The sequence below is a fragment of the Fukomys damarensis genome, unplaced genomic scaffold, assembly GCF_012274545.1.
Source record: "Fukomys damarensis isolate Sample0158 unplaced genomic scaffold, DMR_v1.0_HiC HiC_scaffold_2, whole genome shotgun sequence".
Lineage (NCBI taxonomy): Eukaryota > Metazoa > Chordata > Mammalia > Rodentia > Bathyergidae > Fukomys > Fukomys damarensis.
Genome location: NW_022900914.1, coordinates 49,380,096 through 49,407,224, shown reverse-complemented (window position 1 = coordinate 49,407,224; position 27,129 = coordinate 49,380,096). Strand labels below are relative to the sequence as shown.

Sequence of the window (27,129 nt, the reverse complement as noted above, 5' to 3'; positions counted from 1 at the left end):
GACCTGGCTGAAAAGCAGAGTAGAACACTGACTGCATCCTTCTGAGCCCAAGCTTCTTATCTGCTCTGTCCACACTCACTCTCTTAGAGAACCCCCCAAGCCTCTGGGCTGGGAAAGTCCATGCTCTCCAAAGCCTCCCACTCCTCTGCCTGCTCCACATTGCACCTGAACATCTGACAAGCATCTCCAAACAGAATGCCTGATTTTCTCTGGTCTCCTCCCACTGTTCTACTCCACAGTTAATGGCACCAACATACACGGGCTACTCAAGCATCTTCTATAGCTTTATTTATTGCTTACTTTATATTTCTCCCTTATGGTCTTCACTGCTACCCGTGCATCATACACATGGGCGAGGACTTCATCCATTTTATTCCCCAGCAGTCAGCCAGGGCTTGAGAGCGGAGCTGGTGCTCAATACACATTTGTTCAATGAATGAATTAGGGTTGTTTGGATTTAAATCCAGGAGTTCACAGAGACCTGGAACCATACTTTATATATAAACAGGGAGTCCAGGCACCTATGGACTGTGTCATGCATATCTACCTGAGAGAGAGAACCCATGGCCAGCACTGTTCACTCAACCCAGTGAGGGTTTCTCTGAGGAGAGGGCAGGAGCAGGTAGTCAGGCCAGGTTATCTCCCAGAGTTCTGAAAATCCTGCCTCCATGTCCCTCCCTGCTCTGAGTCCACCTTCTGCACAGAACACAGTCAGGCTTTCTTTCAGGACTGTCATGCAGCTGGGGCTGGGACAAGACACAAGCTTCCTTACCACAGTGCACCCATTATAGAGGTTATGCTGGTCCTTGTGGGCGTGGGCACAGAAGTCCATGCAGGCCGTGACCCCGGAGAAGGGCCTTCCTTCCTTCAGCCCCAGGCGGCAGTCGATTGCTATTTCCTCATTGGTCACCTGTGTGAATGGCCAGAGAGTTGCTTATGGGATCTGAGGTAAGTGGCCCTGACTATGTAACTGGAGAGCCTTGAATTTACAGTATGGGGGAAGTTTATCTGGTTGAGTTCCCAGCTCTAAAACAATTTTTTGTCCTGTTTAACAGATACCAACCAGTATGTTTATTTCAGTAACATTATAAGGTAACAATTCTCAGCAAGTCAACCTTAGTTGGTAATATCTTAGTGAATTCTCCCATGTTCAATTATATCTGCTAAACTATTGTTTTTTTTGTTTGTTTTTATTTTTCTTTTTTTCGATAGGGTCTCATTGTATAGTTCAGGCTGGCCTTTAACTCACTATGTAGTTTAGGTTGGCTTCAAACTCACTGTGATCCTCCTGCCTCAGCCTCCCAAGGGCTGGGACTCCAGACAAATTCCACCATGCTTGGCTCAAAACAATTATTTTCAGGGCCTCTTTCTTGGTTACCTCAACCCCTGCCTCACATGGAAGATGCAAGGTTGTGGAAGGAGCTCCAGTCTCAGTGGTAGAAACCAGACCAGAAGGAATAGATGATTAGTAAGGGAGGGGTTGAAGACTGGGGCTTTAGAGAGGTAGTGTGGGGGTGCAGTTAGCTTAGTACAAAAAGGGTATCAAAGAACATCTTTGCTTTACTTTTGAACTGGGCTCCTTCTATAGGAGCACAAAGGAGTCCACACTCCCAACTTCAGGGACCCTTATCCTCACTCTTTGGCAGAATGGATGCCTTGTGAACAGGGAAAAGCCTAGGCCTAATACCTGGTTTTGATAAGCCTGAGGAGCCAGCTGCTTGTATAAGGGAGCGACTTCGGTGGCCAGGTCCTGGAAACTTTTCCGGAGCACCTCTTCCTGCAGAAGAAGAGCAGGAAGAGCAGTCATCACACACATCCAGGGTATGGTATGGCAGGCATGAAAAAAACTGAACAACAGGTATGAAGGTGGTCAGCACTGAGAGCAAGACCTGTTCATGTGTCCTGGGACTAACTGGAGCAGCAGCTTAGCAAGTCAGTAAGACTTAGCCTTCAGGAAGTAGACTTTCCTAGTGAGCCTCAGTCTCCCAACTTTACAAGTGGATGTGGAATGGACTGGAGTTGCAGCTTAGTGGGAGTACCTACTTAGCCACTAAAGCCCTGGGTTCAATACCTAGTACTACAATAAAATAAAATGCTATAAAGAAATTTAAAATTGACAAAATGCACATGGCAGAGAGAACACTGTAAAACCCCAATGGCATCTACCTTTTCACCCTCCCACTGATACTCTGCAATGGTTCTAGATGGTGGTTCTTCTCCGGTGTGCAAAGTTTATTTGGCCAGGTCACTCTTGCACAGGTATTCCTACCATACCACAGGATTCTGTGCTAGAAATTCCATGGCTTGTGGGAGCCTGTCATAGGCCAGATATTCAAAAAACTCCAAAGCACTGGAGCCACTAGACACGTATCACCTAATTAATGTGTTAATCACAAACCACATGTGGCTAATGAAATGTAAATTAATATTAAATAAAATTACAAATTCAGTTCCTCTGTCACCCCAGCCACATTTCAAATGTTGAGTAGCTCCATGTTTCTCATGCACTGGACAGCAGAGAACATTTCTATCAGAAAAAGTTCCTCTGGACAGCATCACTCTAGACAAAGTAGAGCCACCCAGTTACAATTAGGAGAGTTGGATATACACAGCCTCTTTCCAGCTTTATTCGGTAGCAAGTGGGCTTGCCGGAAGGCTTTGAGCACAGGCACAAAGAATTCATAAAGAAGTAAGCAGGCAGAGTAAGGGAGAGAAAAAGAACCAAGTACATAGAATTAGAGATGGAAATCAAGAGCAGTGGCTCAGCTATACCTTCAGTGTTGTGGCCAGGGCTTGGCCATCTTCCTGGCTGTGCTGATGCTGCCACCAGCATAGTGGACCTCAACCCAGCCCAGCACAGGATGAGCTCTAGAGGACTCAGGCAGGTCTGGCACTGCCTTCCACATGAACTAGCCATGGGACCTTACTCAAGCCATGGCCTTCCTGTGAACTGAGGCAGCAGTGTCCAGATCCCTGCAAAGTGATCGCCATAGTATCTAACATATAGTAAGCATACAGGAAATGCTGCTTTCAACAATGAGGGACGAGTTTATGGAAAATTACAACAATATCTTTACATTCCTAGTAATTCTTAGGTCTTGATGGTCCTGGAGCTTTCTCCATTCACCAAAAACAATTGCACTTGCTGCTTCAGGAAGATGGTAGAGCCTATCTCAAATAAAAGTCTAGTATCAATTTGAGGGGTATTTTAGGGAGCTATTTTAAGCTTACACAATAGTCTAAGAACTACATTTTGGGGGAATAAAAGATTTGCAAACTTTTATTTATAGACAGCAAAGCTTGGAGGTGGGAGCATACATGTTTATAGAGGCTGTGGAGCAGAGAAGAGGTGCCCAATAGCCATCCCTGCCCTGTGGGAAGAAGGGAAGCACTTCCAGGACTGAGTGCTTGGAGAACTGAAAGGCTGAGATAGAATAAGATGCTGTCTAGATCCCAGCAATGGGAGCCAGCAACAAGACCCAGCATGTCCTCTCTTAGGAGCTGAGGCAGGAAGAAGGCTAGAGATGAAATGTCATGAGGCCAGAGGGCCTGAACCTTCTTTACATTTGGAATTCTGAGTGGAGAGCACCTCTTGATACAACTGTTGAAGCATGGGCTACAGAGAAGAAACAGCAGGGAGAGGCAGCCTGAGCTGACACTCATGGCTTCTACATCCTCAGCAGGGCCTTTAATGGAGATGCAAGGGCCCTGTCCCTTTGGTCCTGGGAATGGGGAAGAGGCCCTTTGGGTGAGGCCCTGGTAAGAAGACTGCAGAGAGGAGGCCCCACCTCGGCAGCTATACTGTGTGGATGTCAGCCCGAAACCAGAGGAATAAGTACCCATTATGGAGACAGTGAGGTCTGGACACCCACCCAAAGAATCTGCCCAGCAGCCAGGCAGGATATGGGATGCCTCAGGAAATCTAGCAGAGAATCAGAAGGTGGCTCACACACTCATGTCCCTGTTCCTCTGCCAACCAAAAAGATGTGATGGGGATGAAATGACCCTTTGAGAGGACCAATTCTAATGAGGAACCTGAATGTGTATCTTAAAGATTTACTAACTCAACTTTGAGGCTGAGGTATCTGTAACTTGTAAGTCTAACTTTCATTCCTCCAGTCCCTTCACGCAGCTTGTTTCACAGCAAGATAAGGTTATTTTAAAAAACCAAAGGCAAGCAGGTTACATTTTCTAAACATCCGTGTTGTGGCATGCTAATCCTACCTCCCATTTGACTGTTAAGGACTCCAGATGGGAAAGGTTGAGAGGGAGGGTCTCTGCTGTCCCTATACCGCTCTGCTCACCTCCTTGGGGTTGTCCCCTGCGAGGCGGAACTTGCGAGGTGTCTTGCTTCGAGCGTATTTGCAGCCATTGAAGTACATGCTCCAGGAACAGCCAAAGGAGAAGGAGGCACCACAGGTGTTAGGGTCTTTGCCTTGGCAAGCGCAGGTCCGGCTGAAATGTACAAAATAGGTTATGCATACAGAGGCATTATCTCTGTTCTAGAATCTTCCTCCCTCGAGGGAAGTGCTGGAGCCTGGCATCCCACAGCCTTCCAGTGACTGAGGCTCATCCTTCCCTGCCCCATCCTTCTTCAAATTTCCTTGAGCAGAAAGGCAGCTCCCAGAAGCCAGTTCTGCAACAGCCTTGCACTGAAAGGTCTTACCAGAGTCTGCTGTTGGGAGAAGCATGTGGATTAAAACAGGGGGAAGAATCAGTGAAAGCCTTGAAAGGGTCACATTTTGCCTTAACTCTAATATCCTGACTAGCTCCGATGCAGACCCCCAAAACAGGGAATGACGTGAGCCTCAAGGCTGGGACATGTTTGCTTCCTACAGCCCAGATACCAACAGGCCTTGAAATAAGCACAGAGTGACATTGAAATTTAATGGAAACAACCCAAATGCCCCTCAAGTGGAGAACGGATAAACAAATGTGATGCTTCCACAAAGTGGAATACCACTCAGTAACTGAAAGGAATGCACTCCTGACAGCACAAAGCAGCCTCAAAAACATCAGGCTCGGTGCAACAAGCCAGGCTCAAAAGGCTACCCACTGTATCATCCTACATATGTGACATTTTCACAAAGGGAAACCCACAGGAACAGGAAATGAGACATAACTGCCAAGGGCTAGGGGAAAGAGCTGCTGATAAAAGGCATCAGGGAATTTTTAGGGGGCGATGGAAGTGTTCTATATCTTCATTGTGGTGGTGGTGGTGGCTGTATGACCGTAAACTTAGTCAAAATGTTCCAAACTATATACCAAAAAGGATGTCATTGAAAATAAATATACCTTAACCAAAAAAGGGGAAAAACACCAATAAAGGTAGGCTTTGTAAAGATCACCAATACTTTATGTTTGTCACACACAGAGACACTTTTTTCATGCTTGTTAACATTACTAGGGTGTCAGCACGGGTGTGGGGTTTAACAGGGAAGCTAAGCCAAGTCAATAGTCGTTCCCAAGCCAGAGCTGGCACTCAGCTCAGGGTCTGTGGATAAACATTCCTCAGCCACAGTCTCAACTCTGCAGACAAACAGGGCCATGGGAGGGAACTCTTACCCAGGATTACCCAGAATCTATGTACCTGCTGCCCAGTGCCCTGCTGGGGAACTTCACCCCACCTCCCCTGTCCCCATCCTCTATACCCTTCCACATACTCATCATTGAGGCCACATCTCCGGCTGGTGGGGTTCCCATACTTCCGGAGGGTATCAGTGAGCTCTTGGTAGAGGGTGTCTCCCAGGCTTCGGGGGATGCCCTCCCAGGCCAGGATAAGGATGACAATCACAGCATTCTGGCAGTGGTGGCCTGCCCGGTGCCGCACCAGGCAGAGCAGCTTCTCCTCCAGTGTGTGCCTGCGAATCACCTGTGGGGACATGGGGCTGCACCGTTAGCCACTGGAGCCACGTACCTTTCACTGCTACACAGACCTGGGTGTGCAGGTCTTTAGGGTAGTTTCTCACAGGTGTCACGCTGGTGACAGCAATCACACAGGTTAAGAGATGTTATGATTAGGGAGTAAAAAAAACAGAAAAATTATAATAGCAAAATAAATTACTACAAAGTCTAAGACACTGGTAGGTTACATAGGTTTAAGGGTAAAAAATACACAGATAAGACCATAAGTCAGAGATTTTATGTTATTTTAAAACATTTGCAGAGAAAATGTGGCATATCTGTATTGATAGTTTAAAAAGCAAGGGACTTGGCACTGTGGAAAACAGTTGTGGTTCCTTAGAAAGCTAAACATAGATTTAACATACAAGGTATGACTGAAAACTATGGTGGGTATTTAAATAAATAAGTAACTTGTTGCAGTAAGACAACGCTGCCATTAATCCCCTTTAAAATACTCCCCCCATCACTTCAAACACACTTAGCCCAGCATTCTTGTCACTTTCTGAAGCAGCTCTGGAAGTCCTCTTTCCTGACTGTCTTTAGTTGTGTTGTCATGGTTGCTTCAGTGTCCAGAACTGATTCAAAACATTAACATTTCAAGGTCGTTTTGACTTTTAGGAAGAGCCAGAAGTCCACAGTGCCAGATCCCATGAATAAGGTGGATGAGGGTACAGTTTGTTTTTCCCCTCAATCCTGTGGATTGAACATAGGGCCTCTGCATTTAGCTACACACCTGGGCCTTTTTTATTTTTAATTTTGAGACAGGGTCTCATTAAGTCACTAAGTTTCCCTAAGTGGGCTTAAATTTGCAAAGCCCGTCTCAGCCTCCCAGTGCTGGGACAACAGGTGTGTGTCACTATGCCCAGCTCACACTGCAAAAAAGTTTTTATGAGCCTACCTTTCTGCTGAATGGCAGCAGCATTCACTGTATATTTGATCACATAAAAACTGCTGGAATGGTAAGAATGATGGGATAAATGTGTTCAAAAGGAGCAGGAATATTTTACAAGGGACTAATGTCAATGTGTCTTTTACTGTAAGTTTTAAAAATTTACATATTTACCATATATTTTGATCACTCCTTGTATGACCCAACAATTCTAAGACTTGCAATATACCCACAGTACTAAATGCAGGAACTCAGTTAATTGCACACATATGTCATTTGCAGTGTGATTCACAAGAGGTGGAAACGACTCAAGTGTGTCTGTCAGATGATGAATGGATAAACACAATATGGTATATATGTACAACACAATATTATTCAGCCATAAAAAGGAATGAAATTCTGACACAACACAGATGAACCCTGAAAGCATTGAGCTAAATGAATTAAGTCAGACACAAAGGACAAATATTTTATGATTCCACTAGTATGAAGTGCCTAGAATAGATTCAGAGACAGAAAGCAGATTAGAGGTTATCAGAGGCTAGAAGGAGGGAATAAGGAGTTACTGTTAATGGTGTTTCACTTGGGGATAATGACAGTTTTGGAATCAGACTATAGTGATGGTTGGAATAACTATATGGACATGTTTAATACTACTGACCTGGACACTTAAAATGGTTAAAATAGCACCTTTATGTGTGTGTATGTGTGTGTATAATGATATACCAAAAACTGTTGAATTGTACACTTCAAGAGACTGAACTATAAAGTCTGTAAAGTATTACAAGTAATTATCTTAATAAAGTTGTTAAAAAATGACTGAGCATGGCACTGCTCTGCTACTCAGGACCTGGCCCTTCCTTCATTCAGGTTCAAACTCCCTTCCCACATAAAAGCTGCACCAGGACAAAGGGTTCTGGGAGCTGGGGAGTGAGGTGGCTGAGTCTCCCCAAAGGATCCTAAGTAGCTATGACCATATGTAACAATGGAGCCTGAGAGCAGGGGTGGGCTGAGGGAAGGTGTAGAAGAGATGAGAGGCAGGCAGAGGGACAAGGCTTAAAGGTGGGGAATCTGTAAAGCTGTATAGTCTACAGAACAGTTTCGTACCTTAGGAAAGGGGGAAAATGATGAGACAGGGAAATCAGCTGGTAACATAAGCAAATATGGGTAAAGTCCTAAAATATGGCAGTGGGTAAGGAAATGAAAAGAAATGGATTCAAGGGACATCTGCGAGAAAAGTGACTTTGGGAACATCTGTCTATAGGGGCTGAGGGACAGGGAAAGGTCTTAAGTAACTTCCACATTCTGTGGCTTAGGAGCCTGGGGCAGGGGTGATGAAAGGAAAGCTGGGGGCATCTTGGCGTCAGGGGACCCAGCAACACTTGATTAGCTATTTCTACTAGGCCTCAGCAGAGTGGATCTGGAGGTCAAGAGATGCCTGTGCTGTGGTCATGAGTATACCTGGGTAGGAGCTGTGGTAAAAAGGGGTAGCCAAGCAGAAAGTACCAGTGAAGAAACAAGCCTGATGCCAGGCCAGGGAGTGGTGTGGACCATGGCAAAGTAAAGATCACTGATCCAAGGGGCAAGAATTTCGTAGGAAAAAAACCAGAAATATAGAATTTTCCATAAAATTTCCCCTTTAAAACCACATTCATTTTTTGTTGTAGTGGTGAAATATATACAACATAAAATGTATCATTTAAGTGTACACTTCAGTGGTATGTGGTATATTCACATTGTTGTGCAATCACCATCACCATCTCCAGAACTTTTTTACCTCACAAAACTGCAATTTTATTCATTGAACAACTAACTCTCCATTCTTCCCTCCTGACAGCCCCTGGCAACACCATTCTACTTTCTGTCTCTGTAATTTTAATTCCTCTGGGTACCTCTGAAATCATGTAAAATTTATTCTTTTTGCGACTGGCTTATTTTGCTAATGTAATGTACTAAAGGTTCATGGGTGTCATACAGCATGTTTCAGAACTTCCTTCAAACCTTTAAAGGATAGTCTCATGCTAACTGAAACACATCTCTGGCCATGAGTTCTTGCTTTGAGGCAAGGTGAAACTGTTTCCTTCTCCTTACTGAAACATTAATTGTATTATAATGTTTAAAATTGTATTTGGGAAAGCAGTAATACATCAATAAGTTCTTAGGTAATATATTGTATTATAACTCCCTGTGATTGCCTGGCTCCTCACAGACTGAGCTGGGCCTATCGTGGGAATCAACACCTCTGTGGACACTGATATGACAGTAGTCCTTTGGCACTACAGTCAACCTTTGCTCATTGTTTGGGTTACTGCTGACTAAAAGCACTCATGAGACATGTGTTCAGAGCATACAGTGGGACACCCAACCAGCCAAAGCTGTGGTTGAGGTTGTCATTTTGACTTCCCAAGTGGCTAATGCACAAATGTCATTAGGTACAAGTTAGACACTCCTTGTGGTCTCTGAACTAAGTAAGTCTATGCCTACACTCAAAACTTTACAAAAGAAAGCAAAAACAGAGAAAGCTGGTCCACTGTCATACTCCACTGAAGGAGCTCAGAAGGATGGAATGCACAAAAATGTAAATCAAAACGCAAGGAGAGGCACAAACCCTTCAACTCAACACTGCAATATGGACAGTTCACATATTGCAGGAGAACTGTAAAGTCTCATCCAGTCTTTAAGCAGGAATCCCTGGGCATGAACCAAAGGCAGTGCAACACCCTCACGGAAAGCAAAGCCTACCTGCCCATAAAGGGGTTTCCTGAGTCAGTCCTCACCACCCTATCATGATAGGCTTTCAAATACCTGCCTTCTGACCTCTGCTACCTTTACTCTCTGCTCTCTGGCCCAAGAAGCACCTACCAAGGCAGTTTCTGCTGGCCTCAAGATATGTACTTCTGCATTTACGCTAAGCTTCTGAATGTTCTCTGGGCACTCCCTCTCTCCCATGTTTGGCATTCTCCATATTTTGCATAGGCCATCTTAACATCAGGTGTTACCCAAGGGCTTGCTTGGTTGACCCACTGTGTTATCAGATCATTTTTGCAATATACTTTCTGGGCCCCCCAGTCCTGGCCAGTCAAGTCTAGAATTTGTCAGGCACACTACTTTTAGCTGAAGGTACTGAGGTACTGGATGTGGGGTAGGAGTGGGAGGAAGATGTGCTCCACTACAAAGTTCCACCTCCTTGGGGCCAGCGATTTAGCTCAGTAGCACTGCACCTGCCTCACAAGCACAAGGTCCCAGGCTAGATCCCCAGTACCAAAAACAAAACAAAAAGCAAAGTTCCACTTCCTCTGGAAGTTGGAGAGGGGACAGGTACTGCCCCCATGAGGTGGAGGTATTCAAGCTGCCAACATGGTCATGACCTCTTGCTGGAAAACAAAACCCAGGCTCTAGGCACAGGGCAAGATGGAATGAGGAGGTTCACAGGAGATGACACTCACCCACTTTGCAATGGGGCACCCTCGGGAGCTCTTCCCCTCCTTCCCGGTGTAGATGACTTTCTCAATCCGGATGGCTTTCCCCTTCTCTCCATACCTAGAGGGAAACAGAAAATCCCATGAGCACATTGGAACCTCAAAGGAGAACAGCTTACAGTAGTAGAAAGGCAAACTCTGATGTGCTTTACTTTGGGTTTCTGGTTATTCTGGTGTAAAGAGAGAAGAAAGAAAAATGTTTAAATGGTTATTCTGTGCTTAGAGGCTCCAGGGTTGCTTCTAGGTTCCTAGGCCTTGGCTAGGAACCCCTTCCACACGTCCATCCATCCACACTTCCGTCCATCCAACCTATCTCTGTCTCAGGCAGAAGAGCAGCCAGGAGAACGTCCCTAATTATTGCCCGAGGTTCTAGGAAGGATCCTGAGACTAATGGCTAAATATAGGCATTTGTCCCCAGTCCTGTTGAGTCACCCTGAGAGCTAGTCATATATTCAATACACAAAAGAAAATAATTGGGGGAATCCTATTTTTCTCGTTTAATCACCCAAGCTCAACTCTGACAAACAGCTGAGGGCAGGGAAGGGAAACTACCACACACAAACACTGTTGCCCTGGTACAGTAGACACTTCTGATTCCAGCACATACGACTTCTCTGGCCCATACACTCAGGACTGCAGAACCTTGGGTCTCTAGGACCATCTCATCAACTACATCATATTCAGAGGTGATGGAAGTATGGCCCCAGACTTAAACCAAGTTGTCCAACGCCACACAACTATATGGGGGCAACTGTGACACAAGTACAGTATGGGAAGCAGACAGACTAGATTTAAGTGCGAGCCTAGCTACCTTCTTGATATATAACTGGCCAAATTGCTGAACTTCTCAAAGACTCAGTTTTTCCATCTATAAAATGCAGATAATAGATTTTCATTCCAGGAACATTATTAAATCACATTTGCAGACAATGGTCATTTGCTACTTCCACCTTTCCACTCTATACCTCTATTCCATTCTCTCATCTCTCTGAGCTGGCCTAGTGCTTGTGACATGCTAGCAGGTCTCTCTGCTTATTTCTCAACTTCGCTGAAAATATTCCCAACAATATATCACTATGCATGAACCTGGCTGGGCTGGAAGAAATACTTCCTCACTTTGAAGAGTGATACTAAGGTTCTCTTGTTCTAAGGATTTCATATCAAGAATTAACTTGTATCAAGTATACTTTTAACATCTCAGGAGATAAGTGGATGAATTTTTTCTTATTGAGTTTATTAGTACTTTTTAGATATACAATACAGTTACATTCATCATTGGGATTGTGTGCCTTTACATAACGTATCTTGGTTCTTATTTTTTCCCCGCACCCCTGCCCTCCCTTCATCCCCTCCACCCTTCCCTATTTACAGAGACTTTGTTTCTGTTTTTTCCTTTTCTCATATTTTTTTCTTTTCCCTTCTTTCCTTTCCTCTACCCTTCCCACGTAAGACTCTCTAAATCAAACTCTTTAATTTCTATATAAATTCAATTTCATTATTGCGTATTTTAATATACTATTTAATACAGCATAATGTTATCATAGCTATTACAGAGACATAGTCTTTAATCTTATTCATTACACTTGTAGGAATTATTACCTCAAAAATAAGTGTACAAATGTATTAGGCTGGGAACAGTGGTACAACATTGGGGAAGACTGATTATACTTGGTTCAGTATATATATTTATTTATTTGTGTGGGGTGTGTGTGTGTGAATGTGTAGGAAGATTACAGGTAAACTTCAAACCTTTAAAAAGTTTCTTCTAGGAAGAATGACTGTAGGAGAGCCTTATTCACTCCGTACTTAAGATTTTTTCTTTTAAAAAAAAGTGTTACATTTTGTAGTTGAAAAGGAGAACAAAGATTTTAAAAATGTTTTTAAAAATATTGCTCAAGAGCTCAATGAAAGGGTAAGAAGCTCATCTGATCATTACAACATTAAAATTTGAAGGTTTTGTTAATCCCTTATAAAAGTATTTGGAGGCAGGACTAAAGAGTTTCTGTAGCATGATCTGGATCATGAGGAAAAGATCCCATAGTGCTGTTTTTTGTCTGCTTTCTGGACAACTCGGTTCAATAAACATTTATCAGGTTGTCACCCACAAGCAAAGAGCCTGAGATCCCTGTCAGAAGGGCAGCCTGAGGTTACCACACGACTTCCTGAGACAGAGGACTATCAAGTTCCTCTCAAGAGGATGAGCCGAGGACATGTATGACAGCTTTCCCACCAGGTCCTTCCTTACTATTCTGTACTTGGGAGAAACATGTCCTGCAGGGAGCTTCACATTAGAGAGCATTTAAATAAAAGGGCAAGGCACCACCTGATCTGCTAGACTTTTCTTTTTTTTTTTTAATGGAACTGTTTCTTTGTGTTTAAAGACAACCAATCAACTCTCATTTTTGCTCTTTCTTCTTAAACACCATAATTTCTTGCTTATCATGAAGAGGCCCTGCTAGTATATAAACTCCCAGGCCCTAAACTAAGTCTGCAAGGATAGGTTGAAACTTTTCTCTGAAGTATAACTAAGCTGGGCATGGTGGCCTACTTCTGTAATACTAGCATTTTGGGAGGCAGAGGCAGAAGAGCATTTGAGCTCAGCCTGGGCAATTTATGAGACCCTGGCTCAAAAGACAAAAACAAACAAAACACCTCAAAACAAACAAGGTGGGGATGCAGCTCAGTGTGAAGGTCCTGGATTCAATTCCCAATACCTCCTCCCCCAGAAGAGAATAACTAATAACCTTAACCAGATGCTCTTCAAGGACAGTCCCAGGACCAGCAGCATTGGCCTCACCTCAGAACTTGGCAGGAATGAGAGGTTGGCTCTTGGGGCCCATCCCAGACTTACTGTGCCAGGTGGGTGGGACGCAGTGATCTCTGCTTTTTTAGCCCCCATGAGCTTCTGAGGCCTGCCCAAGGTTGAGAACAACTGAACTAAAGCTGTGGTTCCCCTCCTCCACAGTACTGGAATGAACGCATGGCCTTCACATTGAGCTATGTTCCCAGCCCTTTGTGTTTTTTTTTTCCTTTTTGTTGTTTGTTCGTCTTAACACAGACTTGCTAAGTTGCCCAGGCTGGCCTCAAACTTTGGATCCTCCTGCCTCAGCCTCCAGGGTACTGGAATTACAGGCATGCCACCATGCTCTGTTTCTTCATAGTTAGCTCTACCACCAAAAGAGGTCAGACCACCTGAAGCTCAGAGGACTTGCTAGCACAGCGTGGGTTCTTTGTTTCTACAACAAGCATTAAATGAACTCCTACGATGTGGAGAATTCTTTTCCTAGATAGAACACACAAAGATCTAAGCACCACACCATTCTCAGATACGAATTTGACAACTGATTCCAATTACCTATAGCAATGAGGATGACTTGGGTACCCAAAAGATTTGAAGCCCATAAATAAATGCTATTTTAGGATTTGCTTTCATTCTCTCCCTCCTTTCTCCAACTCTGTACCAGAGAAGCTGTAATGACCACTGTCTCCTTGATTTTAGTTTATTTCCTCTCCCTGGCAGAAACCCCAGATAGTGGAGTGGCCCTGCAGAGACAGAGTAGAGGGAAAGGTCTAGAAAGACAGAGAGCCAGGAGTGTCACAAACTGAGCCCCAAGGCAGGGGAGTTTCCTCACTCATTCCCCTCTTTGTTCCGAAAGGATTTTAGGATGTCTATAAAATAAAAAGAACAGGTAAGGACCAGGGATGTAGCTCAGTGGTGCCATGCCTACCTGGCAAGCACGAGGTCCTGCATTCCAATTATGGGAGGGTTGACATCCAGGTAAGAAATGAGTGAAAGGGGGGAAAAAGACAGGTTTGTTGGTAAAGAAAATGTGATTGCATATGTGTATGTGTGTGTGTGTGTGTGTGTGTGTGCGTGTGCGTGTGTGTGTAATACTTCGGACTGAACCTAGGCCTTTACACTGAGCTACACTCCCAGCCCTTTTTTATTTTTAGGGAGTGTATTGCTAGGTCACTAAGTTGCCCAGGATGAAATCAAACTTGAGATCCTCCTGCTTCAGAGTGGATAGAGTATCATATGAGAAATAAAAAACATAAAAGACTCCTTGTAAGAAGTACTCAGGAGTGACCTGAATAGGTTCCCATGGCCAAAGGTTAAAAATCATATTCCTCCTAGTGAGTGGCACAAACTCTGGCTCTAAACTTATTAGCAGCCAAAATAAAGATGGGAATGAAATCTGTTTATGATTTACAAGGTCCTTAAGATAAAAATAAACCAGTTGCTGAGGAAAAAACACAAATATTCCTGGTTTTGAGAGGAATTCCTCTCTTGAATCTATTTTTGAAGAATTTTTAAAACAGGGCCGGGAATTTAGCTCAGTGGTGCCGCCGCCTGCCTCACAAGCACAAGGACCCGAGTTCAATCCCCAATTAAAAAAAAAAAAAAGAAAAAGAATTCATTAAAACAATGAAGAAAAGAACCCCACAACTCTCAGCTTTATCATTATCTCTCTTTTTGTTTTTGGGTACTGGGGATCGAACTCTGGCCCTTGTGCTTGCAAGGCAGGTGGCAAAACCACGGAGCTAAATCTCCAGCCCAGCTTTATCATTATCTCTTAATCCTTCTTTCAAAATGTACTGTTCTATACTTTTAGACAGATGTCTATAAACTTTATAAATAACCCCCCCAAACCCCAAAAGAACAAAAACAATAACAAACACCAATCCCAGATCAAACTGGTACATTTGACTCCCCTGCAGCAAACAATGTGACATTCCTTATAAAAATTATTGGCCAGGGCTGGGGATGTAGTTCAGTGGCACTGTACCTGACTGGCAAGCACAAGGTCCTGAATTCGATCCCCGGCACCCTCCTGCCCAATTACTGGCCAAATTCTGCCTGGTCCAATATGAAAACTGCAGTATGCACACATGTGGCCACACACAACAAGCATGTCCAACACACATACTGTTTAAACCCGTTTTGTTCTTGTGGGTTCAGAAGTGACCCTTAAACCAGGACTGAATTTATTGGATGGGCCTTTGATGAGATATTTTTCTAATGGGCTACTCTGAATATAAATGCTTCCAGATGGTACAGGAAACTAAGAGTGATTATGGCAGGTCAGTGACCTCCATCCATCTCACCTCTCAGCCATTCAGTTCAAAATCATGTTCCTTCTATACTGACAGGGCTAGTCGGGCTCGCCAGGTCAGACAAAATCTGGTTCCCAAATGTATAGAAATTCAGTCTATTACACATTGCTTGTACATGTACAAGCAAATGCATGTTTGTGTCTGTATCATTACTGCCTTTAAACTACTACTGATTATAACAAATGCAGTGTATTAAATAGATGAAGTAGACAATGACTGCCCTCCCTTTACAGAGTATGTGTAAGAAATACCACATATATTTGATGCATCAGTTGTGTACCTGCACAATGCTCCCACAGTGTATATATTTTTGCAGTTTATCCTTACAATGCTTCCACAGTGTTTGTGCTTTTGTCATCATCTCTATTTTGTATATAAGAAAGCTGAGTCACAGAGGAATACACCAATTACCTAAAGACTCAGCAGTAAGTGGCAGGACAGCTCCAGCATGCATATTCTCACCAACAAATCCATATTACCCCTGCACAGACCAAAACTTAAGAGTGTTTACTACCAGCTGTGGACATGCACATAGATTTTAGGCTCTTACTGGTAGGAAGTGCTTTAAAAATCAGTATTCTTAAGTAAAAACTCTACAGTTTTGAATTTTTTTTGGTACCAGGGATTAAACTCAGGACCTTGCACTTGCAAGGCAAGTGACAGAACCACTGAGCTAAATCCCCAGCCCTCTACAGTTTTGAATTTGAATGTCAATATAAACTTATGATATATTTAACCACTAAACAACAACAAAAATTAAAACTATAAACAAAAATAAAAATTGTAATAGGAACAACTTAGGTCTTTTTACTGAAATGGTCTAAAAACAAGGAACAACTCACTGTAGCAATGAGCATTCTTAGTTCCCAGAGTTTGTTTTCTAAAAACTTTTCCTGCCAATAAAAGAAAGACTTCTTGAATAAATGTACATGATACAAGAACATATTTTTTTTCTCTTTTCAGTACCAGGGATCAAACTTAGGACCTTGAATTTGAAAGGCAGGTGTGGCACCACTGAGCTATATCCCTGGCCAAAGCCCAAAACATCTTGACATACTAAAAACCAAGACATGATACCACCTATGAAGAAGTTCTGGGGAGGGGGAAGGCAGGAAGGAGGGAGGGAGGGAAACAATCTGATTCCAATCAGGCCTTTAGCTCTAACTACCAATTTACATGACTTACAGAGGGTGGAAGAGCATGTTAAGTAACACAAGGGGAGAGCTATAAGCAAAATTCAGATTGTGAGAACCTAACTCTGCAGGACATATAACCACGAAGCCTTGTTTCTTCAATAAAAGTATTTCAGGAAGAAGAGAAAGGAATCTTATGGAGGGCTGACATATACAAGCAGATTATAAGAAACCCAGAAGGACTCAAAGTGAGATTCCTGCATGCAACCTGTCACGATATGAATACCAAGGCTTCCTTTTCGTATACAAGACAATAAAAATAAGAGGTGCTTAAAAATCCACATTCCTTTAACACCACCATTTCTCCTTGAATGTCCAATGTAACACTCACCGCTCCTCCATGAGTTCCCGGATAGAAGCTACTGTGGGGCCAGATCCCAGATGAGTATAATAGGGACCTTCATCCTTCTCCACTATTTGCTCTGCAGAAATACCAAGAGTAAGCATTACTTGAAGATTTCAACATTAATTTAAAATGGTAAACCACCAGTAGGAACATTAATAGACATGTTACAAAGCAGGAAACTCAAATGGCTTATAACTATATGAAACACATTCCATCCCTTCAGAAATCAAGAAATACAGTAAAATCACAATAAAACATCATTACACATCCCTACCAAATGGACAAAAATTTAGAAATCTGAAAATACCAAGTATTATCAAGACTGTGGTCTAACCACTTGGCAATTCATCTCACCAGTTACCCAGTAAAGCTAAACAGCTGCACATGTGTGACCCAGCAAATTCACATCTATCTACCCAGTCTAGTCTAGGGTCAGCAAGCTACTCCAAGTAAACTCCAAAAGGGACTCAATGCCAATGCTCATAGCACCATTTACAACCAAAAGGCATAAACAACACAAGTGCCCATCAACAGATGAATGGAAAAATTAAATGTGGTACATTCATACAATGAATATTACTCAGCCATGTGGCTATTCCATGGATGAACCTTGAAAACATTATGCTAAGTAAAATATATCAAACACAAAAGGATGAATACTATTTGCTTGCACTTATACAAATTAGAAGAGAAAAATTCATAAAGACAAAAAGATTACAGGTTATCAGGGAGTGGGAGGAGTGAGGAACAGAGTTATTGCTTAATGGGTAGAGTTTCTGTTTAGGGTGATGAAAAAGTTTGGGAAATAGTGGTGACAGTTGCACAATATTTTGAATTCAATTAATGCCACTAAATGGTATTCATACTTATATATGATTATAGTGGCCAATGTTATGTTTAATATATCTTAGCATAATTAAACAAGTACTGACACATGTTATAACATAGGTGAGTTTTGAGAAGATTAAGTTAAATGAAATCAGTGAGATACAAGAAGGTATGATTCCATTGATCTGAAATATCCAGAACAGATAAATATGTAAAGCCAAAAAGCAGATGGTGGTTGCCAGGGGTTTGGTGGTTGTGGAAGAGATAGGGTGTAACTGCTTAACCAGTAGATTGAATTTTGGAATAATGAAAATGTTTTGGAATTCGACAAGTGGTGTTTGCATAACGTTATGAAAATACTCCACGCTGCTGAAGTGTTTGCTTTAAAATGGTTAATTTCATGGTATGTGAAGTTCACCTCAATTTTTAAAAACACACACACTATTGGTTCATGTAACAACACGAATGAGGGTTCTTTCAGTGGGTGTGTGTGGTACCACAGACTGAACATAGGAACTTCAAACTTAGCTTTATCCCCAGCCCTTATTTTTTTATTATGAGACAGGGTCTTGCTAAGTCACTAAGTTGCTCAAACTTGCAGTCTTCCTGTCTCAGCTTTCCAGAGTGCTGAGGTTACAGGCCTGTGCCAACATGCCCAGCCCTATGGGTATGTTTTAAATGGATTTTTCTAAGTGAAAGAAATAACTCAATAATAATAACTTTGAAAAAAGTGTTCTGCTCAGATACTATAAGGCTAAAAGCAAGAACAACTACACATATACCAGTATACATACTATACTTCAGTTGTAAGTTTGTTTCATGTCTAAGGAAATATAATGACTGAATGCAACATAGTATGCTACACTGAATCCTAGAATAGAAAAAGGATATTAGTGTAATATGTTAAAAAATTTAAAAGTCTGTCATTATGAGCACTGTACCAACGAATCTTAGTTTTAAATATACTATAACTATGTAAGGCATATATATTAGGGAAGATAAGGGTATGCAGAAATATTCTGTACCAACTTTGCAACTCTCCTAAAATTATTTCAAAATAAAAAGTGTTTGTAGTTTTTTTTTTTTTTGAGACAGGATCTGGCTACATATTTCAGTCTGGCCTTGAAATCACTATGTAGTCCACGCTGGTCTCAAACTCATAATAGTCCTCCTGTCTCAGCCTCCTGGAGATTACAGGCATGTGCCACCACACCTGGCTGAAAGTTTTTAAAAAAACTAAAACAAGGCGGAAGTAAAAATTTGTGACCTTGTTCTATAAGAAATCCTGATCACACACATCAAAACACATATAAAGAGGTTCTCACAGCTACAGTTTCCAAATCATAGTCAAAACTTCAAACAACCTGCTCTGGCTAAAATACCGTACCCTTCCAAAGTCATACATTGAAGCCTAACCCCAGTGTGATGCTAAGAGAAGGTGAGGCTTTGAGAATCAGGTCAAGAGAGCAGAACCTTCATGAATAAAATTAATGCCCTTTAGAAGTAGAGACACAGAGCAAGAGCACCCTTACTTCAATCCCCAGGCCAAGTGAGGACCCCAGAGAGATGGCTCTGGTTCAAGCCAGAAAATGGGCTCTCACCAGATAACGGATCTGCTGGCCATCAGACTTTGGAATTCTCAGCCTTTAGAGAACTGTGGGAAATACATCCAGCGCGTGGTAGTTTTGTTATAGCAGCCCAAAGTAAGACACAACCCATAATCCACCAACAGTGGAATAGATAAGTAAAACATAGTAGTCACACAATGGAATAAACACAGCTAGCAATGAGAATCAACAACTTGTACCCCCATGGCTTCTATGCCATCATAGTGAGTCAAAGATCCACAAGACAGTAACAATGCAATAAGTCAATTAAAAAAATATTCAGAGGCTCTGCTAAACTATATTGTTTAGAGATTCAGTGGTAAAACTCCAAGGCCTAAAACATGAAATTACAGATGCTCAATGATTTGTTACCTATAAAAATGGCAATTCCATATGGCTCAACCTTAATACAAAGAAAGGCAAAGTAATCAATGTCATGAAAGTCAAGAGTATGATGGCCTCTGAGGGATGGGAGAGAAATGTGACGTGAAGGGTATACAGAGAATCCTGGAGTTAGAGATGATCTATTTCTTGATATAGGTCCATGGCAGTGAATCTACAGCACACATGCCACAGCTGACTGTTATCAATGAAAGCTCTAAAACGTTCGCCATCACAGATCTAGGTGGTTATGCATGTGTTCATTTTATAAATTTTCATTGTACTGTACATAAATGTTTTATGTACTATCATATAGTTTTTTGGTTTTTCTGTGGGTGTACCAAGGACAGAACTCAGAATCTTGCACTTGTGAGGGAGGCATGGCACCACTGAGCTAAATGACTGGCCCTCAAGATTTTTAAAATGTAAGAAACATTTTACTTTCAAGACTGGGGAATGGGCCTTTGTGTTGAGCTTTACCCCTAGTCCTTTTTGAGACAGGATCTTGGAAAAACTGCTGAGCTGCCCAAGCTGGGCTCAGATCTGCAATCCTCTCACTTCAACCTGCCAGACTCCTGGGATTATAGGCACACACTATCATGCCTGGCTAATTTCTACCTATTTTTGCAGAACATTATGCCCAACTTTATGGGGGACATAAGACTGGATAATACCCAATTACTGCCTTTAAAAAGTGACGTAGCTGGATAGATAAGACTGACACATAAGTACTTAATGACACTTTCATATCATTGAAGAAAGATTAAATTTTTAATACATGGTTTTGGAATAAGTGAGGGGCAGAAGTTTGATCCATGGTTGAAAGAGTTAAATAAAAAACATGCCAGTGCATGAAAAAAGTTAGAAGTTTTAAAAAATAATTACAGAGTGGGGAAGATCTTCTATAAGGTACAACAGGAAAATTTAAGGAAAAACTTTATAGTAACAACTACCAAAAGTCAACCTGAAGATAAACAGCATACTGGGGAGAAGTATGAGGAACTTGCACCAAACAAAAGCTGATTAAGATTACCAACGTAAGAAAAATGAAGAAAAAAAAAGATAAAAATGAATTTTAGAAAAATGCAAATGGCTCAATTATATATAAAGCTATAAATAAGATGCCATTGTTCTCCTGTCAGATGAGTCATCAACACAAACCTTGATAACTCAGTTGTTGAGGATATTAGAAATAAGCAGTATGGAAAGTATTAGCAACATATTAAAACTACTTATGCACAATCTATTCATTTTTTTTTTTTTTTGTACCGGGGATCAAACTCAAGTCCTTGTGCTTGCAAGGCAGGTGGAGGACCCACTGAGCTAAATCTCTGGCCCTGCACAGTCTATTTGATCCAGCAGTTTCAAAGAATTTATTTCTAGGAATTTGGTTCTACTTGCATATGTTTAAAATAAGTGACATGACTATTCACTGTATCAGTGTAATGGAAAAATATCAGAAACTTACATTCTATTATTAAGGGCTGGCTAAACAGATTATGTCACATCTATAAAATGAGACAGTAAGCAGCTGGGATTAGGCAGCTGCAGATTTACTGACAGAAAATTACTTCTAAGATTCCCTTTTTTTGAGGGGGACAGACTTTCAGTATATCAAGTATAATACGCTAGAGTAGCATACATACACAATCACATGGGCCAGGGATTTAGCTCAGTGGTTCCTCCGCCTGCCTCACAAGTGCAAAGTCCTGAGTTCAATCCCTGGTACCAACAAGAAGTAATACATACACAATCACACACATTCATACACATGCAAGCACAGTGATCTATATAATATATATACTATCATATATATTTACCAATAATGAAAATAGAGTAAGAGGCAAGTGTAAACGGAGTTCAGTTGTGTTCTTGGTTTTTTTTAAAAAAGGTTAGGCCAGATGTACTGAGTGGCATACACCTGAAATCTCAGCACTCAAAAGACTGCTGTGAGTTCAAGGCCAGCTGGGACTACATGGTGAGCTCAAGGCCAGCCTCAACTACATAACAAGACCGTCATCTCAAAAAAAAAAAAAAAATTAACAATGCTATGTGCAGCCCATCAGATGAACTGATCAAAGTTGCCTCCCACTTACATCTCTTGCTCATGAAGGCTCTTCATTCATCCCTCCCTAACCTGGGTCAGGCTCCTGCCTGAATTATTATCGTGGTCTCCTAACTGATCTCCTCTCTTCTAAGTCATCCTATATAATAACCTAGTTATGTGACCAAAACAGAAATCTCACACCAGTCCCCCTGAATGACTCAACACCATACAGAAGACAGAATCCAAATTCCAGAGCACTGTCCATTGCCCCCCACTAGGCCATCTTCCCGACCTTGTATCCTGCCTACAAAATCCTGTCACACTGTAAAAAGTACATCTGTATCTTCAAATTTTTCCAATGACAGCAATGCCTTTCTTTATTTCTCCCTTTGGAAAAATTCACCTCTTACGCCCTAATTTAAATGCCTCTTTTCCTGTGAAACCTTGCTGGACTTTCTCAGATCTTATATAGAATAGCAATATCAAGGCATGGATCCCAATCTATTATGTAACTGTTAATGGAGCACAGAACAACAAGCATAGGTCTTGTAGACAGAGACCTGGGGAACCATGATATATTGTTCCCAACTTCTCTAATCTCCCTCCATGCCTTCACCAGCAAAATATATAAAGGGCTTAGCACAGTTGTTGGCACATAATATGAACTCAATGCTATCGTCCAGCTTCTACCAAACAATTGCGTCATTGTGGGAAAGTTACATAACCCTTATAAGCCTTAAGGCAGTTGAAAAAATATTTATGTATTATAGAATTGCTAAGGATTAGATAAGATGCAAAGTACCAGGTCAAAACATTTCACAAATGGATGATTTCAATTAAAGAGTTAGAAACTACCTGTGCCATCTATACACTAATTTGAACCACAAATAGAGAAGATTACAAGTTATGAGAGGAGGAGGAAGGTGGCCAGGAGGGAAGGAGAATAATATGAGAGTGCAAGTGTCAGAGGTACTGGCCTGAAAGCTCTTTAATCGGTGCTAGAAGACCACATGGTACACAGAAACGAGAAAACAGGAACATGCCAGGACTTCTGGGCTCTGTTCCAGTTTCTGTTGTCTGGAGAAAAGTCAAAGTAAAAAACTGGCTACAGGGTCTTAGAATGGAACTGGAACGCAATGTAGCTTTTGATGAGTACCTTTAGCCCCCAATTTGAAAAACTCAAAATTCATATGGTTAAGTACAAATAAAAATTTCAAGGAGAAGATGGAAACTAAATCTTGGCAACTCCATTCTAGTAGTTGGGACAGAAGATTTATGAAGATCTAAACCAAGCCAACCTGGAAACTGGCTGGTCAGGTTCCTCTGGAAGGCTACAGAAATACACAGGGCAGACATGCTCCAAGCAAAAAATGAAACCCAAGCCACTTTGAGCAGTTTACAAGGCAGCCCAAGGAGCATCACAAAGCACTGTTTCTTTTAATTGCATCACTTTCCCTGAGTGTATGTCTGTATGGGGGGAGAAAATATTCTATGGGAAAAAAAATCTGAAAACAACGTATGTCTAGTTATAAAACTAGTGTACGTGTGTACACACACACCAACACTACCAATACCATAGTATGTAAATATCTCCTAGCTGGGTGTGGTGGTGTACACCTGTAATTCCAGAACTTTTGAGGCTAAGAGGATCGTCAAGAGTTCAAGGCCTACTTGGGTTATATCGTGAGTTCAAACAAGACTCTTATCTCCAATAACAACAAAAGATTTTACTTTCATATAGTTTTTGCTTAATGTATTTAATATTTTATATAGTAAAGGTTCCTGAGTTAGGACTAACAGTATGAGATAAAAGCATAAAAATAAAAAAGTAGAAACCTGTATTGATAAATTTGAATTATAGTATCACTCAGCTTTCTGTCACTGTGACAAAATACTTGGGATAATCAAATTATAAAATTATGGCTCATGGCTTCAGAGAGGTCAATCCATGGTTTCTGGGCCCTGCTATTTTGGGCTGGTGATGGCACAGTACATTATCGCTGAACACATAATAAAGATGTCCTGTTCACTTTATGGTGGCTAGAAAGCAAAGAAAAAGGAAGGACGGGTTGAGGATTTAGTTCAATGGCACACACCTGCCTCACAAGCACAAGGTCCCGAGTTTGGTCCCTGGTACCAAAAAAGAAAGAAAAAGGAAGAGAAGGAACCAGGACCCCAACGACCTAATTTCCTCTCACTAGGCCCCATCTCCTCAAGGTTACCATCACTTCCAAATAATGCCCCAGGCTGAAGACCAAGCCTTCAACACATGGCCCTTTGAGAGTATTCAAGATCCAAAGTATACTAATTTATTCACTTGGGTTTAATTCACTGGAAGTTCATAAAAGCAATATTCCAGTAGCTGTGAGTTCCCTTAGTTCTATGATTTTGATTTCTACATATCATTATCTGCTAAAAGGAATACATACTGAGTTTGTTTGTTTTTTTTTTTTTTTCCAGTACTGGGTATCAAACTCAGGACCTTGCGCTTGCAAGGCAGGCAACGGAACCACTGAGCTAAATCTCCAGCCCCAAGAATACATACTGATACTCAGAGAAATGATCAATTAAGGGTGAGGCAGGAAAAGTACAATGTGTGCTGTGGACCTCTTATACAAAAGCAGAGAAGTGTTTTACACTTGTAATATTAACAATATTCACAACTCAAAAAGATAACAATATGAAAAACTATGACCCAAAACACGTGTAAAGGTATCATGATAGTTGCCTGGCCAAAAACTTGCATGAGACATAACTTATTATAAGCTCTATACTGACTTCAAAGATATTTTTACAAAGTATGAGCTCTCTCAGACAGACAGACAGACACACACACACACACACGTGCGCACATGCGTGCATACAACTCAAGAGAAAAGTATACACTATTTTAGCATTCTGATAGAACTAAGTGATGAAGCTGGGCATAATGGCACACACCTGTAACCCCAGCACTCAGCAGGCTGAGGCAGGAGAATCGCTGTGAGTTCCAGACCAGCCTGGGCTACATAGTAAGTTTCAGGTTAGTCTCAACTACATAGTGAGACCCTGCCTCAAAAAAACCAAAAAAAAAGAACAAAGTGAAGAGAAAAATGTTTTTGGTAACATATTACGATGGTCCACCCTCTAAACAAATTTTTAAGTGCTAATAAGGTTATTGTTAAGTCTAGGTATTGTGGCATACAGTAGCTCTCTAGAACTTGTTTTGTTTTCTTTTATTTTTTGAGATAGGGTGTTGCTATGTAGCTCAGATGGGCCTTGAACTTACTATGTGGCTCAAGCTAGCCTTGAACTTGTGGTGATCCTCCTGTCTCAGCTTCCTGAGTGCAGGGATTATAGGCACACAACAGCATACCTGGCTTCTCTAGAATTCATTCACTGTGTATAACTAACTTTATCTCCACCAGTCTTAGTCACTTTTGCTGAGATGTAATGCTTGACACCCACAACTTAGAGGAAAGCTTTATACTGGCTCACATATTTAGTCCAGTTAGTGGCTCCAAGGCAGGAAGGCATGGTGGAAGGGTCATAGTGGAAGAAAGCTACTCACATCGTGACCCAGGAACAGAGAGAAATGAAGACCTAGGACGGAAGATACACTCTTCCAAGTTACACCCCCAGAGACCTACCTCTTCCCACTAGACCCTACCTCCTAACCACAAGTCTGTTAAAACACCCCCACTATGATTCACCGCCCCCATGATTCAATCACTTCAAGAAGCCCCACCTAGGTTTGGGGGGACATTCTTTGGGGTTTTTTAAAATTTGTTTTTTGGTACCAGGAATTGAACTCATGACCTTGTGATTGCAAGGCAGGTGGTGACACTACTGAGCTAAATCTCCAGCCCTGGGGGACATTCTTAATCTGAACCCTACTACCACTGAACAACTTCCCATTTCTCTTCCAGTACTGCCCAGCAACTACCATTTTATATTATACTTTTGTAAATTTGCCTATTTTAGATGCCTCATATAAGTGTGCATTCTATGACTAGTCGACTTATTTCATTCAGCATGTTTTCTAAACTTGTTTAGAAAAATGCCAGATATTAAACAAAAAAATAGAATTAGAAAATTATCACTTTAGTGAAAAATTATTTAAGAATCATGGGAATCTGGATAATCATGTGATAGCAAAATATTGCTCTATAGATCCCTTGTTGGATGCACAAGGAAACAGCAATCTTACAGTCAACTTGGCATCACTAACAGTGTGACAATCATATCTCTGGATGTGATGAAATAAAAGGAGCATAGCATCATCAGTTTAAAAACAAGTTTCACTAGAACCTAATCAAGTGTGTAAATCTAATGTTCAGTACACAGGAAATACAGGGTTACAAGAATAAGTTAAGCAATATCACAAACCAGAATGATGATGGGAAAATGTATAGGACAACTAGATCTGATCTCAACAATATACTGTGGGCATGAATTTGCCTTCCTTTGCTGTAGTGCTTCTGCCAAAACCAATACCTGTGGACTTACACAATGCTGTATCATTATGGCACTTTGCAATTAGAGGTGATATGATGAACTCTGTAGCTAACAAAATGTGCCAAAATGCTTGTGCTCAGTTTGGGGCCGGTAGGAGAGACAATATTTGCAAGGCTATAATGTTCTATATGGAATACATGCTCTGATTAAGCAAGCAATATATATGGTACTTTCCATATATTCTCAACATATGGCATTCCCCATAGCGAAATTGGTTTATTAACATTCTTGTTACTATTTAATGCTATTAGCTTTCAATTCAATAGGTAAATTTATTCTACTTACATTTACTGTTATATTTGGTTTTCTGTCATTTTGTTTTCCATATTTATAAGCTTCCTTGTTTTCTTTCCTATTTTTGCCATACTGCTTCCTTTTCTCTTTCCTACTTTTCATATTTTCTTCCCTGCTGATAAATGAGAAGGGCTATGGTATATTTTCAGTAACGTTAAAAAGACTTAAAGACAAAAAGTAGTCTCTATGATTTCTATCACTTCCTTCTTTACCATCTGCTTTTTGCTTGCAACCTTGTGAACATATTTCCCCCCTCTATGTTTAACATAAAATCAAATTCATTTTAAGTAGAATTTAAATAATTTGTTTTATAATAATTATCAGTTCTTCAAATAAGACTTCACAATTGAGCAGATTCAGTGTTAGTCTCTTCATACGACAACTTCACCATTTTTTATTTTGATGAAATGCTAGAAAATTTGAGTTCTTAACATATTTGGCGGGCCAGAGATTTAGCTCAGTGGTTCAGTGGCCTGCCTTGCAAGCGCAAGGACCCGAGTTCAATCCCTGGTACGAAAAAAAAATTGGTAATGCTTTAATGAAAGCTTT

The 27,129-nt window shown here is 41.3% G+C and overlaps 1 protein-coding gene across 3 annotated transcripts in view; it reads right to left on the bottom strand.

The window, feature by feature from the left end:
- Positions 1 to 27,129, bottom strand: part of Tet3 (tet methylcytosine dioxygenase 3) — a 106,042-nt gene that overhangs the window by 10,312 nt on the left and 68,601 nt on the right. For all 3 annotated transcript variants that reach the window (XM_010631537.2, XM_033764851.1, XM_033764856.1), the window contains 6 exons: positions 16,912 to 17,002; positions 10,240 to 10,333; positions 5,664 to 5,872; positions 4,305 to 4,455; positions 1,688 to 1,777; positions 773 to 910 (listed from right to left, as the gene is read on the bottom strand). In XM_010631537.2, coding sequence (XP_010629839.1) covers positions 773 to 910; positions 1,688 to 1,777; positions 4,305 to 4,455; positions 5,664 to 5,872; positions 10,240 to 10,333; positions 16,912 to 17,002 — 773 coding nt within the window. The remainder of the gene's footprint in view (positions 1 to 772; positions 911 to 1,687; positions 1,778 to 4,304; positions 4,456 to 5,663; positions 5,873 to 10,239; positions 10,334 to 16,911; positions 17,003 to 27,129) is intronic.